The sequence below is a fragment of the Bactrocera neohumeralis genome, chromosome 4 (genome assembly GCF_024586455.1).
Source record: "Bactrocera neohumeralis isolate Rockhampton chromosome 4, APGP_CSIRO_Bneo_wtdbg2-racon-allhic-juicebox.fasta_v2, whole genome shotgun sequence".
NCBI classification, from domain to species: Eukaryota; Metazoa; Arthropoda; class Insecta; order Diptera; family Tephritidae; genus Bactrocera; species Bactrocera neohumeralis.
Genome location: NC_065921.1, coordinates 25,912,773 through 25,928,262, shown reverse-complemented (window position 1 = coordinate 25,928,262; position 15,490 = coordinate 25,912,773). Strand labels below are relative to the sequence as shown.

Genomic DNA, 15,490 nt, shown 5'->3' with positions numbered 1-15,490 from the left:
TGACTGGCGTAAATGGTATACAGTTGACTCAATAGTAGAAACTATACCAGTTATATTGTCGGTAGGACAATATTTATACTGGTTACATTTACTTTTCGAGCACTAAAGAGTTTAAAGATTTTTTCATTGTTTCAGATATTATTAAACAAGAAGAAACGTTAACTTCGGCTGCACCGAAGCTAATATACCCTTCACAGGTACATTTCTTTTAGTAACTATGTGTTCAGTTTGTATGGCAGCTATATTGTATAGTTAACCGATCTGAACAATTTCTTCGGAGATTACATTATTTGTATGTACAATAACTCATACCAAATTTCATGAATATATCTTGTCAAATGCAAAAGTTTTCCATACCAGCACTAGATTCCGATCATTCAGTTTGTATGGCAGCTATATGCTATAGATAACCGATCTGAACAATCTCTTCGGAGATTACATTGTTGTCTTAGAAAATAATCTATACCAAATTTGGTGAATGAACTGAACGTGTACATTATAATATTTTCGAATATTAGGGTATGAGAAAGCTCTGTGCAAAGTGGGTGTCACGCGATCTCACTTTTGCCCAAAAACAACGACGAGTTGATGATTCGGAGCAATGTGTGGAGATGTTCAAGCGTAATAAGCCCGAGTTTTTGCGTCGATATGTCACAATGAATGAAACATGAGTCCATCATTTCACACTGAAGTCGAATTGACGTTCATCCAATGAACCCGCTCCACAGCTTGAAAAAACGCAAAAGTCGGCTGGCAAGGCTATGCACTACCTTGAAAAAGGTAGAACCATCAACAGTGACTATTATATAGCGTTACCTACCCGTTTGAAGGACAAAATCGACGAATAAAGCCGCATTTGAAGAAAAAGAAAGTACCGTTTCATCAAGAAAATGCACCGTGTCACAAGTACATAAGTGAAAATGAGGCCAAAAATTTATGAATTCAGTTTCGAATTGTTTCTGCATCCACCGAATTCTCAAGATCTGGCCCCTCAGCGACTATTTCTTGTTCTCAGATCTCAAAAGAATGCTCGCTGGGAAGAAATTTTTGTCGAATGAAGAGGTGATCGCCGAAACTGAGGCCTATTTTGAAGCAAAGGACAAAACGTACTAAAAAATAGTATCGCAAAGTTGGAGGGACGCTATAATCAGTGTATCAGCCTTGAAGAAAACTATGTTGAATAAAAAAACCGAATTTTGTCAAAATAATGTATTTTACAGGTCGGAGACTTTTCAATTGAATATATATTTATATAATATATATATATAATATATTTGGTATATTGGGGTCGATTCTGAATAAGTAGGAGTTAAACCTGCTGCAATATTCAGAACGAAGTTGCGTGAGGGTTACTCTAGATTTTCGAAGCAAATACCCCATTCACTAAGAGGGAGTCGATGAAGGTATTGATAGCTCTACTGTAAATGGCGGTCTGTGCGTGTCTTAAGTTTGTCACGTCTGAAGCCTGGTCGGCGTACTGTTCAATATCGTCGACGTAATCAATGAAAAATCTCTTGAAGTGCCTACTAGGCGACTCCGGTGTAAGCACTGAGCTACAGGGATGGTTTCTGCAAAAGTATTCCAGCAGGAGCATAAATTATGATATATTGTGCAGATCAGACTTCTATAGCATATAGATTAAAATCTAGATGAATATCCTTTTATACTCTCCTGTACTTAAAGAAATCCAGCTATACAGGGTATTCGAGCTTCGGTGCAGCCGAAGTTAATGTTTTTTATTAATTTGTTTTTATTTTTGCGCAATTGTGGTCACTTTCAATTATTTAGCAATCAATTTTGGTCAGCGAGCTCAGGCATAAAGCAATCAAATAATAATCAACGCTTTGACAGTTTCGGCACTCCACTGCTCCCCATCGCTCTGACTAAATGTCAGCACGGCAACAATAAATCTACAACATTCATAATTCATTTTCACAAATCCCGAACAGTCACTCATTTGTAGACACTCTTACACATGCATATTTATCAAAATTACGAAAAACAGCAAGTGTTTCGTGCCATTCATCTGTGGCTTTGCAATCCATAGACTCACCACCACCCAGTGATTTTAATGCTAATGCTTAATGTTAATTAAATATTACGCATGTTCATATTTTCGGAAAATCTCCGCCTCATATTTTCTATAAAGTCGAAGTTAAGCCGAATCTACTCAAGCTGAACGGCGACTATGTGCCACAACAAGTATAAAATTTAAGCCCTTCCTGTGCTGTGGTGGGCTCAACGAACCAAGCAACCAGCCAAACAACCACCTTGGCACCCACACCCAACAAAAACAGCAACAAATAAATATAAAAAATTTCCCCACCCCGCATTGTCAGTGCATTCGGCGGCGCACGTGCACATGCCACACGCAAACGGATATAGCCACTGCCGCCCCCGCCAGCTTCGTGTCCTTTCCTAGGCCTCGTTGCTTTCCGCCTAGTCTTGTTGCTGTTGTTTGCCAAAGTCGGCAAAGCCAAGTTGGCGCTCTAGCCGGTTTATGTCATATCCACTGCTTGCCACCCGCCCACAGGTCTGCCAGCTTGCGCCTGAGCTGTGCGGTATGCTCGGGGCTTTGTCAAAACATGGCATTATGTTCGCACCAATGCAACATGTTGCCAGGATTTGTTTTGTTAATTCGTGCAACTGTTTGAAAATTGCCAACAACCCTTGCAAGCGGCATTCAAATTTCCACAAACTCCCAAAAAAATGTCTTTTGTTATTGTATTACTACGCTAACAACAACATAAACAATATCACAAAGGGCATCGGCAAATGGCATCCCCTGTTGCTTTATATCACTCAAGTACTTGTGCGTCTATGAAGTCCATTTGAATACTCATCAAATTGATATTTATGCAGATGCACACACACTCCCTCTCCTCTCTCGGTCACACACTCAAACCACACACAATCTCCCGGACAGACGTGCTTAAAGAAATTTTCGGCACAGACGCCTGACGGACTGGCTGTCCGATCCACAGGATATGCTCAACTGACACTTGTAATTTATTTTAATTTCGCTTCAACTCTACCCCTCTCACCCGCTGTGAAGTGAATATGCATGTTTTGCTCGCCATCGCAGTTATCGGTTATGATTCTGCCATAGAATACGTCAGCTTATGGCTCATATGATTCATTTATGCTAATTATGGCAGCGTGCAACCGACAAGTCGTCGTGGTAACTGTGCCTATTTGAGCGAATGACAAGGCGGAATTTCCAAAATCTCGCTGATTTGTTTGCGACAACTGCGCCCCCAGTGGAGTCCACAGCGCTAACTCACTAGATGAAAGCATCGATGGCTGGTGGTTGCTTTGCGTTTTGGGGTTGTTCCGATGCTGTGGTATATGCTTACATACATATGTACGTTTGGAAATTTTTATTGCTTCGAGCTATTTTTTAAGCTATTCAATTATGCGTATATTTCTAATGATAAATTGTTGCAAAATGCTTTGCATTTAACTTCGCAATTCAAATATTCAAATGAAGTGCTTGATACATGAAGCCAGTCTACGCTGGTAAATAGGTGGGCGATGACTTCGGTTTGTTGTCTCTGATGAGTTATGTGGTATACTGCGCATTGCTTTTATCTTTAATAATTTGAAACTGGTAATGGAAATCTGTTGGATTGTCTAACTGAATAAATTTTAACCGTTTATAGAGTCTCACAAATCCTTTGGCTCAACTTCGGTTGGGAAGATCAGTCAATCTTAGCTGTCTGTTAATATTGGAAAACCACTTAGTACATATTAGCATATTCTGAAAATATTAGAGTTTTCATTCCGGAATTTTTGTCAAAAAAGTGTGAATTAAATCGTTTTTTCCATCACAACACCTAATGTTCGCTTAATGCAGGTCGATTCGTTTCCCTCTTACCGTTGCTTTTGTCACAAGTTTGGTGACATTCTTTGAAGCAAGTAATCAGCTTCTGAAAGTAGTCTATCTATCCTTTTATTGCAATACACGACTACGTTATTTCAAGAGTACTGGCGTAAATAAACAGCGATAAAATCGAAATAACCCCACGATAGTCTATGTAACTAGAACGGACCCAGATTTTTATCCGGCTAAGAAATGTCGAGGCGACCCCTCGATATTGTTATTTAACGCCACAACAACAATAACCAGTGTGAATTAGACAGTTTAAGCCACCCTTAAATATTCTGGTCGGAGTTTATTATACTATAGTATTAAAGAAGAAGAAGTGGAAAGTTTGCTTAGTCAAGTTCTACAACATTTGTTATATATCTATAAAACTTCTTCAGATAAATTATTAAATATAATACCTTCGCCGTAAGCACTACGTCATGGAGTAACTCCCAACCGGTATGCAGAAGTCTAACATGTACCACAAAGAGTAATATAGGTACACATAGAGTCTATGTCATAGACCTACTATTCCATACTAATGCCAGATAAAGATTCAGTGTAATTCGAGCTGAAGTATTCGTACAGAATTTCAACGCTTCTTTGCGAACTTTAAGAAAGACTTGATATCAAATTTTGATACCTCATCTAGTTCCTTGAATCGGGAAGTCGGGAAATCGGAAAACTATTATGTGTACCCTCATATTAGTTTTCAGATTTCTACTTTGATTGGTCGATGCTTTGGGAATTTTTGCGACATCTTTAGCCATAATGGTAAGCCATCCAGATCGGTAAGTGTAGCCGTTCAATCCGCTCTATGAGTATCTGTATATCTTCAAACGCATTTTTTCGAAACAGCATTTTTCAAATTTGTAGCAGTGGTTAATCGGAAACAAATGATCCGCTCACTATCAAATACTTCTGCATGTTCTCCATACAATGACCTGACCAGTTTTTTGACCTGATCAAATGAGCCTATCACAAATTTGTTAGTTTCAGCTAAGTCAGCTGGTTCACCAAAGGTTTGACTGTCGAGTTGTTTCAACCTGAGCATTGCAAAGTCTGGACAATGGAGGACAAAGTGCCTGGTTGTTTTCACCTCATTCTCCTCAATACAACTTTCATCCGCCAAGATTTTTAACCTTACCGCATGAATGCCTATTTTGCAATGTTCAGTAAGAAGCCCTGCGATTGGGAGCAAGTAGTTGAGAAGATATCCTCTGGTCTACTCTAAGTCAAAAGGATCTGGCAATCGCCCAGTAGTGGTTCGTCGATCAGCGCCCGCTAAGCAGACTCAAGACTGAAAGAGAGCTCCTTACAGAAAATTCTCTCTTTCAAAACTTCCCTTCTAGCTTCGATCAATTAATGGATCTTCTGTAGCGACTTCTACCCATCCACATAACCCTTATCCATATGTGAAATATCTTTATTTAAACAAGTTTCATATAATTCTTTGAGGATTACTGTGGCATTGGAAAATCTTTGTCGTAACGTTATCGAAGATCATGTGTAGTTCGATTTTTAAATATTTACGTTTTGCTTCAAAAAAGATACAGTTCCTTAATTATTCCCAAAAATTGCCTGTTTTTAGGCTGCAATACTAAGTAATCGCGATCCGAGCGGTGTCCGATGAAATCGGGGACTGAACTTGAATCGTACCCCTGTAGCGCTCACGATAAGCGTCGCGACGAAGTTTATAATCAAAAAGGAAGTTGTTGAGGGCCTCCCGGCGTCACAATGTTGCTAGAGGAGTGCTAAATCGAAGGTTGTGTCAATTTGGCCGTAGCGCACAGGACCGCTAACGTGTCGAATTAGCTGACAAATGCGGTGGCTCGCTGTATGATCGAGAACGTGGATGCGCGTACAATCGCTTTCGTGCCGGAAAGTATAATCGAATGAAGTGAATCTGCTGCAGAGACCATCCTTTTTATTAGCGGAGGTGTACAGGAGCGGTGTGGTGTGGTGTGTTATGTTGACCTGTGTGGGGAGATGTGTGAGTGTGGTGTCCTCAGATGTGGTTTATAGTGGTTTGGTATATTTGGGTTACGTTAAATTGCTGATCTAAAGAGATCGCACGTGGCCTGCTGTACGTAGTCCTTTGTGAAGCCATAGAAAAGAAGAATCGCTGCCTTCGAGCTTATAAATTAGCAAAACGCTTAGTAGCCAATACAAATTTGCACAGACGTTTAATTTCCGCTCCCGCCAGTTCGGTGGGATGTCTGAAGATATGCGCTCCTAAGTGTTTAAGTCTAGACCTACCAAACGCAAGACATATTCCACCTCATCGTCTTACATATAACTTCTGCATATGACTTCTGTTAATATCCCCAACCTTACAGAATGGACGCGAATAGGGAATGTCCTGTCTCATGATTGGACTAGCCTTACTGAGGGCAAAGAGATCTCTTGCAATCAATTTTGAGCCAAAAGCCTTTAGCGACAGCGCATTTACCGATGGTGGCCCAGCGCTGGCCAAGCTTACGCGAAGCCCAGCTATCTAGTAGTAGAACACAGGAGGATACAGGCGCACCGACCCACTTCCAATCTACCGTTAGCGGTTCTAGGGTGCCTTTTCTTGCTAGCTCATCAGCTATACAATTTCCTGCGATGCCGCCATGACCCGGCATCCATACCGGTCTTATCACAAAGACACTCGATGCTAATAATAGTGAGGTTAAACACTCCATGACCAACTCTGAAGGCACTGTTAATGATTTCAAGGCCAGCCGCTCTGCTATCTGAGTGGATGGTCACTTCTCTGAAGGAAACTGTACTCCGGAGCAATAAATCTACTGCTACCTTAATGGCTGCAGCCTCGGCTTGGAAGACACTGCAATAGTCAGGAAGTCTGACGATGGAGTTGATAGAGATCTGCTGACAGTAAACCCCTCCACCAACCTTCCTCCCAAGCTTTGAAACTATATATTAGATAAAGTGTGTTAGAATGTGCACTTACTTTTCCAGATGGAGCGGTGTAATTGTAGGGGGAATTTATACCTACTCATTTAAACACTCATTGAATTGGAAGGAAAAAAATGTTTCTCCAATTTTTATATAAAAAAGTCCACCATACCAAAAATCTCAAAAAAAAAACTTGCAGTTAATTTTAATTAAAAAAATGGAACAGTACAGCCCCGTTCCTCAGCATGCATAGCTCATACTTTTATCGCTCCCTATATCATATACTATGTACGTATTTATCAGTACGTACCTTGGTGATTGTAACTAAGCCAAAACTGCACCCCAGAAACCAGTTAAAAAATAAATATCACTAACAACTTACATAGCGAGATTAGGCTGAAGAAGTAAGAACACCGACGTCAAAGCACAAAGCGCCACAAAATAGCTGAGACGACCTCCAGCCTTCTGGCGTGCCAACTCGCCTGTCATGTCATGTCAAACGAACATGTCATTTGCTTAGCTACTGTCTTGTGTCTAATCTCATTGCTGTGGCGGCAGTTTCACCCACACCCAAAATGCGGCGCCACCAATGCTGCCCCAACCGCTGGGCTTTGGCGCCAATCACACCACCAACAAGAGATTACCCGCGCGGCAACAACAAAAACAAAGTAATATATGTAGGTTTGTGTAAATACAACAACACTAGGTACAGCAACTTCCACGTTCAGCAAAACAAAGTGCTAAAATAATACAAGAAAAACGCTTAGCAGAGGAGCGCAAGCACTTGGCACTTGACGGCAGCCAGTCTAGAGAATCGTGTAAGAATTTTACGACAATGATTTTTGATGACTTTCCTTTGCCGGCTGCCACTTGTGATATTGGCTCAATGCTTATATTTTATTTACATACTTACGCACTAACACATACATACATATGTGCATATATACATTATTCTTTTTTTAAATGTCACTGGTCAGCAGTTTGTTCGCGCGTGTATGTGTGTGTGTGTGATATCTATAATCATATGCGTCTGCAGTAGTATTTTCTTTTATTTTAATATCTGACTTCCGCTTGATTAAGCACTCTTACTCACTTACTACACGCATAAATACATATTAATGACATTGCGCATTCACTCAGCCGCTTGACAACACACACACACATCGATATGAGTGCTATTTATAAAATTATATGTATGTATGCAAGCTTCTGCATACATACAATGCAGATATACCATACGGAAGTCAGTGTTTCCCAATCAATTCATTTCATACCAGAACATTTGGGTTGTCCCTGGAAAGTTACTAGTTAGAACTATTTACTCATGCTCATTAATTAAATTTTATAAATTAATATAATACTTTATTTTCTTGATAGTATTCCAAGAGTCTAAAACCTCAAATCGCGGATCGTAATTTGAATCGTTAGGCAAGTCAACGAAAGCTCTAGCAAAAACAAATGCCTAAAATCGATAAAATTGAAATATTTGAAAAAAATAAGCGTTCAAGGGGCGGCGCTCAACAGTATGCGTAATGCACTAAGGTCCACTCCAACCTTGAGATGGGACGCCATCTTGCACTTATTGCCCGTAGAGATCGACGAAAGGTGTGTGGCTGCGAAAGATGCCATCGGACACATAGAGTCTGGGTTCCTAAAAGAAAACGTGTCTGAACAACTCGGAAAAACTCACTCACTTCGACTTCATACCGGATCATTTGCATCATGGAGTCGCCAAACCGCTGGCGAGGATGTTGTGAATGGGAGAGCCGTTGAAGGAGAGAGACTTCCCGACGGATGGGTCAAAGCTTGGGAGGAAGGTTGTTGGAGGGATTTACTGTAAGCAGATCTCTATCAACTCCAGTCTTAGACTTCCTGATCAGTATCTTCCAGGCGGACGTAGCAGTCATTAAAGTAGCAGTAGATTTACTGCTCCGGAGTGCAGCCTCATTCAGAGAAGTGATCATCAAATCAGATAGCAGAGCGACGATACTAGCCTTGAACTCATTAACAGTGCATTCAGGGCCGGTCAAAGAGTGCCTAACCACGCTATCAATAGCATCGGGTGTCTTTGTGATAAGACTGGTATGAGTGCCAGGCCACAGCGGAATCGCAGGAAACTGTAAAGCTGATGAGCTAGCAAGAAAAGGCACCCTAGAACCGATATCGGTAGAATGGGAGCGGATCGGTGCTGCTGTATCCTCTTGTGTTCTACTACTGATAGCTGGGATTCGCAGAAGTGGTACATGCGCTGTCGCAAAAGCCTTTTGCCACAAGATAGATCGCAAGAGATCTATTGATCTCTTTTCCTTCACTACAGTTAGGCTGAGGCTGGAAATTCTACCCGACGCAATCTGCAGAAGCTGTATAAAAGAAGATGAAGTGGGGAAAACTCAACACTTCCTTCTTGACTGTCCAGCGGTTGTGAGGTCAAGACTTAAACACTTGGGAGCGCATAACTTCAGACATCCCACTGAACTGGCGGGAGTGGAAATAAAACGCACGTGCAAATTTTTATTAGCCACTAAGCGTTTTGCTAATTTATGGTTCGAACACAGAAGTTCTTCTTTTCTATGGTCTCACAAAGGACTACATATAGTAGTCCACGTGCGATCTTTGATCAGGCATCCTAACCTTATCTAATTAACTTCGATTGCTCCCAAACCAGAACCCTTCAGAAAGAAAAAAATGTTCTTTCTAACACTTTATTTTGATCATTGGTCATTTTGTATATCAACTACATATGTATGTGCTATATTGATCCTATCTGAAAAACTTGTTCGGAGGTTATACGTAGGTTGCTATATATATTTCTGGCCTAATAATGTAAATAGGCATATTTATCAACGAAAATGTTTTTTTTTTTTTTTTTTTTTTTTTTTATTTTTTTTTTTTTGTTTTTTTTTTTTTATTTTTGTCGAATTCGGTTTTGTTTCGGGCTCATGCGCATAGATCCATAATTCGTCACCTGTGATGTACACCAATCCACACGAGCCTTTTTTTTGAGCGATTGTTCCGATCCAATGAGAACAAACCTTTTTTACGGCAGGTGTCATGCAATATCGAATGTATGCTGGTGGGAGAAATGCATAGGCATGTCTCTATCTGAAGGTATGTTACATGACGGTCTTGCATTATCAGTTCACGTACGGCATCGATGTTTTCTGGCACAACGCCTGTTTTTGGACGGCCTTCATGGAATTAGTCTTTGAGCGAGCGTCGGCCACGATTGAATTCGTTGTACCAGTTTTTCACAGTGCTATAGGATGGTGCTTCATAGCCATGCAAAGATTTTAGTTCATCAATGCACTCTTGTCGTGATAATCCACGTCGAAAGTTGTCAAAAATGATCGTACGAAAATGTTCACGAGTTAATTCCATTTTTTGACTGAGATGAATTTTTTAATTTCCTGTAAATAAAACAATTCACTATTAAATGACAAAACGTTCTGAGTGATGTTATGCTAAAAAATGTCAAACTTTCCAATGGAAATGTCAGATTGCACCTGGCAACACTTAGTGTTACCAGAAATATATATAGCAGCCCTCGTAGCATTGTGCTGAACAATAATATTTGTCAAATTTCATTAAGATCTCTTGTCAAGTAAAAAAGTTTCAATATAAGAACTTGACTTTGAAGGTTCGGTTTGTATGGCAGCTATATGCTACAGTGGTCTAATACAAGCGGTTCCGACCAATAAATAGCTTCTTCGGAAGAAAAAGAGGTGTGCAAAATTTCAAATCAATATTACAAAAACTGAGGCAATAGTTCGCATATGTAAAAAGGTACTAAAATATAGTTCGTAAAAAAATAATTCCGTGCTCTTAAATCGGTTATACAATTTGGTAACTAAGAAAATCGACTAATATTTGTGCGTTTGCCTTACACTCCTTGACATTCTTGCCTTGAATCGTACAAAAAACTGCTTTGCTATACTGTAATCTATCACGAAGTCTGAATTTAAGCAATGAGAACATATTGAATCACATTTATAGAGTAGAGTTTTTACAAATAATAATTTTCTACCATGTATTCTAAATAAAATCCTACAGATCAGTATGTTGTGATTCGAAAATTTGGACACTGAAATATGAGCGATATACTTTCTTTTGATCTTAGATATATTCACTCAGATAAGATGAGATGTAATATAGTCCTTGATATACATATGTATTCTTAAAGAATAGACTGTAGAATGGACCAAATACCATTGTATTTAGGACCAAGTACCATTCTATCAATCGCAAGTGGTAAATAGTAAGTTCTACAGCTTTTGCTATTTAAGAAACATCAAATAGGTTACGTTTCTTATACTATATTTCAAAACACCGAAATGCTTTACCATAAGTTCCTATTAGGTACCTTCATCAACAATCTTATCATTGGTTTCAACGAGAGAGGAAACTGTAAAGCATATAGTGTACATCTATGTTTATTGATCAGCGAAATACTTAAAATATCATAGAATCTAAAGAGTGATTAACTTAATAATAAATTGTCTATGCCTCCCACATTGCACTAAATTTAGAGTTTCTCTAGTAATAACTTAATTTTATTAAATTTTAATAACTTTCAAAATGTTTATCTTCATACATATTTCTTATGTTTATGAAAGCGCAATTATTCATTTGTATAAGTCCATACATATTTATTATATTTGTGTATGAAACTTGCCTTACAATTATTTACAAATTCTGTGGAACGAAGTGTTGATGGGAATTTTTTCATTAAAATTGCCTATCATGTTAGTCGATAATAAATGTTATATATGTAGTTATGCATATATACAAATATCTTAATACAAAGAAATATGGCTTATAATAAATATATACATATGTATGTAACCATTGCAAATCTTCCTCTTGTCGGGAATTATGAAATGAAACAAAGGAATGCAAAATCACATTCATGTTAGTCACAAATGAATATACTATACCGAAATCACTTTAGAATGTTAAAAATGGATTTTTTATTTGTTGATGAAAGCTGTGTTCGATTGGTCATTTCTCTGCTCTCTTGTCAAAAAATTTACATGTGAAAGCAGCAGCAAAGTTAGCGAGTTGAACTGAAGCAAAAGAGTAAGCGGATACCTCATTAAAGTTAGTCAGAATGATTTAAGTTTAATGAGCGTCGTTTCGTCCGATGACTTGTTGCCATATTGAAGATAATTTCTTAATGCCACTCTCAAACAAACCTTCGCACTAGTTTTTTGTAAACAGTAAATTTTCAGCAGAAAAATTATTCAACATACACAGCAAGAGGAATCAATCACATGCTTCCAGGCAAGCTTAAAAACCTTCCAAGCAAGCTACTGAATCTTCTAGCTAGTCACTAGCGGTATGGGTGGCATGGTTCTGATGAATAGATAGAAATAAATTGAGGCTTGCACCACCGCTAAAAATCTATTGTACCCTTCTTTCTGTTGCAACGAATCACGTAGGACATTGCCCTGATGGTACAGGATTCCTCTTCCTCTCCTATTGGCCAAAACTGGCTTCCTTTGTTGGCTTCAATTCGCGTCAGCTTTGCCGCGATTCGACCACGACTATTGATGTCATCCTTTTCATCACCACTAACGAACCGTTTCAGGAGTGGGTCGATTTTGTAAGGATTCAACCACGTTTTGAGAATTATTTAAACTTGTCTTTTTGTAGCCAGCCTTATTTAAACATTTAGTTCAAAACGGGTTTTCTGTGATATGTTTAGCTCCTGGGTAATCGAAATCATGCTTACATGATGTTTAGACTCGACTATATCCACTATTAGATCGATATTTTCGAAAATTAGCCTTTCAGTGGCTTCAAACAAAAATACTTTTGTTCTGAAACGAAAATTCGATTTTATTATTATTTATTATAGTGATCTTCCAACTTTTTCGTGCTATACTTCTCTCTTTCTTATTATTTTTGCTTGGAAATAGGCTTCGATCTTGGCAATTGCCCATTATCCTTCTTCTTTATTGGCGTAGACACGACTTTCGAAGTTATAGCTGAGTTTACAACAGCGCTCCAATGGTTATTCCTTTTCGCTGCTTGGCGCCAATTCGAGATTCCAAGTATAGCTAGTTCCTTCTCCACGTGGTCTTTCCAAGTGAGTGGAGGTCTTCATCTTCCTTTGCTTTACCCGGCGAGTCGAATACTCTTAGAGCTGGAGTGATTTCATCCATTCGGACGACATGACCTGACCACTAGAGCCCCTGTCTCTTAAGCCGAAGAACTATGTCAATGCCGTCGTATATCTCGTACAGCTCATCCTTCCATCGAATACAATACTCGCCGTTGCCAATGCCCAAAATACCATAAATCTTCCGCTGAACCTATCTCTCGAAATTTCATAACGCCGACTCATCAGCTGTTGTCATCGTGCATGCCTTTGCACCATATGGCAGGACGGGAATGATGAGTCTTGTAGAGTTTGGACTTTACTTCTTAATTGCCTACTCAGTTTGAAGTAGCAACTGTTGGCAAGAGTTAGATTTCGAGGCTCATGTTGTTGTTGGTGTTAATGCTGGTCCCAAGATAGACGAAATTATCTACAACTTCGAAGTTATGACTGTCAACAGTGACGTGAGTGCCAAGTCGCAAGCGCGACGACTGTTTGTTTGATGACAGGCGAGATTTCGTCTTTCCCTCGTTCACCACCAGACCCATTTGTTTCGTTTCCTTATCCAGTCTGGAGAAAGCAGAACTAATTGGAATTATCCATTCATTGTGATTAAACTTCTGTTGACCAGGGAAGTCATGTCTTTTGGAGATTGCATTTAAATATTTCTATAGATTTTGTGAATTTGATTATTTCCATCATTTTTTATAGAAGCCAAAAAATATGTACTTTATGGTGTGCATCGAAATACGTTTAAAAAATTTTTTTCCAACAACATTTATGACCATTCAAAGTGCTTGTCACAATTGTCATGACACGGAACTATCAAAAAATAATAAAAAATATTAAAAAGTTTTTCCAAGTCATAAATTTGATTACAAAGCACTATCATCTGCCATTAAGTGTTTTAGAATTTTCATTTTAAATTTTATACTTGTTTTTTAGCGCTCGTAAATGTCAATCAAATTGACATTTTCTTCGATTTTTCACCACAGCCAAGCTAATGTATATAGAAATATATATGTTTAAATTTTTTAATGTAATTTTTAATTGATGTGCGCACTTAAAGTTATGTAAATGGCGTTCGTATGCACTCCTTTGTATGCATGAATGTACAAGTATGTATGTATGCTCGTGTAAAACTGTAAATAATTACGATTTTTACATAGCAAAGCGTCAGCTTTTTATTGCTTACCAATCATGGTGTCGCATTTTATGATTATTTCCAATACTTTGTGATTACAATTTTAACTCTCCAATAATGACATTTTAAACTCAAATCATTTTTATTTTTACTTACTCATTACAGAGTCATTGTGTGTCGCCAACGTTCGAGAAAGAGCTGCGAGAGCAATTGGATAAGTAAGTTTTTATTGCTTAACACATACACAAACAAATTTAAATAGAATTGTAGTAGAATTAATAGCATAAATATTGTTTTTATTTGTCTACTATATGAACAAGTACATATATTATATACTTATATATTTTGATAAGTGCAAGGTTCCAAAAAATAATTTTTATTTCCTTATTATTTTCTTATTACTTTATGCTTAGACATTTGAGATAATCATAAGAACAACTTAGATTGTAATACATAGTGGGCATATGTTTACATACTACTAAGTGTGATGATACATATAAATAGAAGCTGTTTTCATGCGCGATATATAGTGCTCTAAAAAATAGATAAAATCATATACCTCGATTGTTACAAACCATACCTTTACCATACCCTTACGAGGTGTATGGATAAAACAAAAGCAAATTTTCGTTTTTTGAAAAAAAAAAAAGTTATTCATTCGCCTTCAAAATAGTACCCCTTCGGTATTATGCTCTTATGTCAGCGCTTCTTTCAATCGTCGAAACACTCAAACTCGATTTTAGGATAGCCTTTAGCGCTTTGAACTTCTATTTATTTTTGGAAATATAAAAAAGTAACACGGAACCATGTCTGACGCATCTGTATGCTTGGACAACGTGACAGTATTGTTGTTGGCCAAGAATTCATGATATAGTGCATCATTAAGATCAAAGAACACAGTAAGCATAGACTTCCCGTACGAACGCACTTGCCCCGCCTTTTCCGAGTTTTAGTTTCAACGTCATATCCTTAAACCAATTTTTTTGGCTCCGGTTATACCACGTTTCAATGATTTTGCACCGTCGTTGACTTCATTCAGGGATTCTTGAGCAACTTTGATTCGCCGCTGTTTTTGTTAACAAATCGATATGGCAGATTATCAGCGACTTCTCTGATTATGATTCGCCGATCATTGGTAACATTACTTTCACTTTTACCACGTTTTCATCGGTTGTTGATGTGCTGGAGTAGCCGGGGTGCTCGCCATCTTCAACTTCTTCACGGCCATCTGTGAAACACTTACACACCCGTAAGTCTAGATACACTTGACAAGGGAAAATTACTCGAGTTTTAAAAGAAACTCTACCAATTATGAATACTAAGTTAAAAAATTCCATTTTGAAATTGCAGTTACAAAATCTGTGCGGACTAGTGATCAGTAAAAGGATAAAGGCTTTTAGGGAGCTTATGGTTAAAGAAATAGGATTTTTAAGCAATGTAAATTTCTCTGTAAAGCATCATGTGTATCCGTGTATCC

At 38.3% G+C, this 15,490-nt stretch overlaps 1 protein-coding gene across 3 annotated transcripts in view; it reads left to right on the top strand.

The window, feature by feature from the left end:
* LOC126756473 (uncharacterized) overlaps window positions 1–15,490 on the top strand; it is a 179,635-nt gene that overhangs the window by 145,259 nt on the left and 18,886 nt on the right. For all 3 annotated transcript variants that reach the window (XM_050469544.1, XM_050469543.1, XM_050469545.1), the window contains one exon: window positions 14,179–14,231. In XM_050469544.1, coding sequence (XP_050325501.1) covers window positions 14,179–14,231 — 53 coding nt within the window. The remainder of the gene's footprint in view (window positions 1–14,178; window positions 14,232–15,490) is intronic.